General features: G+C 33.0%; 1 protein-coding gene across 1 annotated transcript; it reads right to left on the minus strand.

The window, feature by feature from the left end:
- Positions 1 to 437: 437 nt before the first annotated feature.
- Positions 438 to 3,130, minus strand: LOC129306410 (pectinesterase 2-like). Its single transcript, XM_054947012.1, has 2 exons — positions 2,142 to 3,130; positions 438 to 1,406 (listed from the first exon to the last, which is right to left on the minus strand). Exons 1-2 carry the CDS (start codon positions 3,037 to 3,039, stop codon positions 718 to 720), a joined length of 1,587 nt encoding a protein of 528 aa, XP_054802987.1. The 5' UTR covers positions 3,040 to 3,130; the 3' UTR covers positions 438 to 717.
- Between the last annotated feature and the right edge of the window lie 1,240 nt (positions 3,131 to 4,370).

Below are 4,370 nucleotides of genomic sequence, written 5' to 3' on the forward strand. Positions count from 1 at the left end.
ACATTCTATAGGAAATAATATATGTTTTTGAAAAAGAGTCTAATTTTTTAATATAGTTCAATATTTCAATTGGAATGTTAATTTCTTCAGTTGACATTTAATTATAAAAATATATCAAAACACTGTTACAAAATTTGCTATTTAACTCTAAAACATTCCTCACTTGTCATTTTCCTCTAACAAGATGGTTCAAATACTTAGACTTGTTAACATACTTGCGTGTTAAAACAGGTTGGTTACTTGATTTTTTCCGAATGGTTCATTCGACTTTATTTCCTTTCCACTTGCAGGTTTTTTTTTTTTTTTGGTTGTCTTTGCTTCTTCAATCTTAATGAAACGTCAAGGACTGGAGAGCGAATTCAGAATTATTTTTTCCTTTTTCTAAATTTAAACGCTATTTTTTCTTTGGGCATAAATTAATGTAAACCCGTATTGTATTATGTAGAGAGACAGAGAGGATCTTAATATATAAGGACGAAACTTGTAAAGTTTATACGCATAAGAGCATATTCTGAACACATACAAATAAAACCTTATTTATTTGTTACACATGCAAACCAATATTGTTCCCTTTCAAGTACACTACAAGGGTTATTACAAATGATTATGGCAAGACAAATTAAAGAATTAGAACCAATGAACATGTGGTGTGAAAGAAACAACAACAAACATCAACAGAATAGAGGCATAATAATAAAACAACTAAACAAGTGAAATTCATAGAGCAGAGGTGAAAGGCACATTAGTAGCAGGAATCCATGAGTTTCCACCAATGAAGTTAGCAACAGTGAACTTTGAAGCTTCCGAAGCACTAGTAATCACACGGTAACCTGACCACTTAACTCTATTTGCTGTTGATGAACCTGGACCCGTGTTCATATACTCTCCATAATATAAAGTGTTCAAGGCAAAGTTACCACTCCATTCCATCCAACCAGCCTGGTTTATCAAGCCATCAAGATAAGTCTTCATAAACACTGTTCGAGAATATTGTTTCCATGGCCTTCCAAGATAGGTTTTTACAGAGTTCTGAACTGGTTTTAGATCTGAGGCAGCTGTAACCCTACAATTGTGGATGGAAATTCCAGTGTTTTGGTTCGGATCCGTTCGACCTTGGGCCGTGATCGTGTTGACTTTGTTTGGAGGGTTTCTGGCAAAAATGTTGCAGTTTTGGAAAACTGCTGCTGCATTTCCAAAGATGAAATCCACAGTGCCATAAATGTTACATTCTCTGTAGAATTGTCTATCAGAGTGAACATATAATGTGTCTTGGTAACCTTCAAAGCTACATCTGTAGAAAACAGATAAATCTGATCCAGAACGAAGTGCCACGGCTTGATGGTTCGATGCTCCAGCAGTATTCCTAAATGTTATGTCTCGAGCAATAAACCCATCTCCTACGACAGCTACAATAACAAGATACAATGGAACAGTTTAGGGTCAATTTGTTTAATAAGCTTTAAGATTAAAAAAAAAAATGAGTGGGTTTTAGATATTTTAGAGGCTTTATAAAAAGAAATATATGGTGGAAAGATTTCACATAGGGAAGGTATCTTTGTGTATCTCCGTTCATAAAAGAAGTTTTTTATTCATTTAGTATTATTTTTGAATTCTATGAAATATTTTTGTGTGTATGACTATGTTTCTATGATTATGAAACTCTTTCTTATCTGGCATATTTGAATATTTTCAAAAGTTGCTTAAAATTTCTTCTCAAAGTCATTAAAAAAAACTACATTTTTTCCTTATGTTGATCATTTTTAGGAGTTTAAAAAATCATTTTAATTTTTCCTCCAAACATGTATAAGTGATTTGTTCAAGAAAAAAAAAATTAAACAACCATGCCTTTAATTTCTCAACTGATTGATCAACTATTTATGACTCCCTCCGATTTGTAAGATATTGAAAAATATAAGGAATTTTGAGTTTTTCAAAGTGCATTTAATGTGTTTTGTCCAAAAACACCCTTAATTAGGGGTATAGTTAATTAATAACATTTTCTAATTGAGATACCTTATTAAATAAAAATAAATATAAAAAAAGTGCAATTTTGAAGACAACTAATTAATTTTTTGAGGGTGTAATTCAATTAAAAAATCCTTAAAATTATTAACAGAGGAGCTTAGACACAATTTTCTTACCAACAGTAGCAGATCGGAAGGTTGTGGTGCCTCCTCCAACACTTTTGCTTCCAGTGATTATAGTCTTCCCAATACCATCTCCCATCAACATGATATTCTTTGCCTTTATCTCAACCTGTTCATTGTAAATCCCAGCTTTCACGTATATCGCATATCTCCCACTGTTACTCTTTGGTGCAGCATTTATAGCAGCACTCAAAGTCGTGTACTTGCCAGACCCATCTTTAGCCACCACAACGTTAGCCTTAGTAGCTGTAGAACTAGAAGATCTCTGCAATAGCTTCCTATCACCAGGCTTCACCCATGTTGGGAACCCATCTTTATTATAGTAACTCGGTTCATCTTCTTGATATTGAACCTTATTTAGAGCCAAAGTGTTGCTCAGAAGCTTGGTAACGTTGTTAGACATCAAGGGCAACACGTAGTCTTGAACCCCAAGCTCGTAGAACCCGGCCCGGCACGTGTCGAGGTTGGTGACAGCTGCGCTGAGCCATGTTTGAGCATCAGCTTTGGAGCATTTTGTGTTGGGGTCTAGGGTTTTGTTGAGTTTCTGAATGGCTTGCTCGTAAAGCTCAATGCAATCAGCCCATGCAGCTTTCTCACGTGAGTTTCTGCACTTAGGGCCTAATGAGAGAGTTGTTGCATGACCTTTCAAGGCTCGCTCTTGGGCAAGTTGAAGTGAAAGTTTGAGAAAATCATCTTTGTGTTTGATGATAATCTTCTGGTTGTGAATTTGATTGTTGTTGTTCAGGAAATACTCACATGGTTGAGGATTAGGTGTTTGGTTGCACCAAACCTTAACATTATTAAATGAGTACCCGGAAACAGACGAGCAAAACAGAAATAAGGGAACAAACACAAGGGTTATGACGACGATGACTAAGCGAAAAGCTGCCATACTTACAGCTTTTGAACTATAATTCTGATATATGGTCTGTGAACAATTTCAATGAAAGAAAAGTAGAAAGATAGAGAAAAGGATTTTTGGTTTCCAGTGTTTGGATGGGTTTCGATGTTGTGAGTGGCGTGCCTTTATATAGAAGAGGAGAAGAAGATGATTGAATTGTTGGCATTAAGATAGCTCTTCATGAGAACGCATACTTTTTTTGTCTTGTCGTAATGGTTTTCGTTTTCCCCTTTGCATGCATATGCTTAATTATTATTTGATTAATATGATCCATTGTACTATGTTACGTTGTTTGTTCATGATGAGCATCTTTGTCTTTGACTTTTACGTGCGTGGCACCTATCTTGAATTGACTTTTCTTCCTTTCTTTAAGCATAGCTGGTGCCTGGTGAAAACGTGTTAAGCAGTACGTCTACTGTTTTGGTATAATTTGATGGATGCTAATAGTATTTGAATCAATGAAGATCATAGGATTTGCATTGGCCACTCAACGAGCATCTCAAGAAACACACTGACAACTATTTGATTTAATTAAATAACTGTAAGAGATTTTGTTGTAGAATAAATTTAAAAAGTATCAAATTTCAGATTTTTAGAAGGAACAGCAATTATGAGGAGTGCTTTTCTGATTGATCATAGATATCCTTATATTAAAGACAATTATATTTAAAATACTGTTATGTACTCCTTTCAATTAGAATTTGAACCTTTTTAGAAGGAGCAGCAATTATGAGGAGTGCTTTGTTCATGAATATTGTTGTTTTGAATTTTTGAAAAAAAATATATTTTGATAATGTTTAAACAGTGATAAAATGCAATAGTTATAATTGAAATGCTCATTGAATAAGTGGATTTAAGTTATTCATCAAATCTAGATCCATACAATTGAATTGAATATTTAATTAGCTAGTTTGATAAGATGACTTGAAAATTTTCAGTTTTATGAAAATAAATGTGGGGAATAATCTCATTTTTTTCGATTGTGTATAAAATAAAATAAAAAAGAAAGAAAAAGAAAAGAAAAAAATAAAAGAGAAATTCTTATATCAACTCAATGCACCATGTCATTTATATAATATCGAATAAAAACATGTTATGTAAAATTCATTTAAATGTATGTGTTATTCCTCACTGATACATATCACTTTAAATTATTTTAATTTATTGGCTTTTTTCTCTCCCCTCTAATGATAGAGAGATAAAAGGTACTCCCTTTAGTCTAAAATATAAATTGCTTTTAACAATAATTCAATACCAATAAAATTTTTATTCTTATAAAAATATATAATTTTTTTTTTACCCTCAGCTTCAATTTATGACGA

The sequence above is a fragment of the Prosopis cineraria genome, unplaced genomic scaffold, assembly GCF_029017545.1.
Source record: "Prosopis cineraria cultivar Desert tree isolate PC_DT_omini unplaced genomic scaffold, ASM2901754v1 PC3, whole genome shotgun sequence".
Lineage (NCBI taxonomy): Eukaryota > Viridiplantae > Streptophyta > Magnoliopsida > Fabales > Fabaceae > Prosopis > Prosopis cineraria.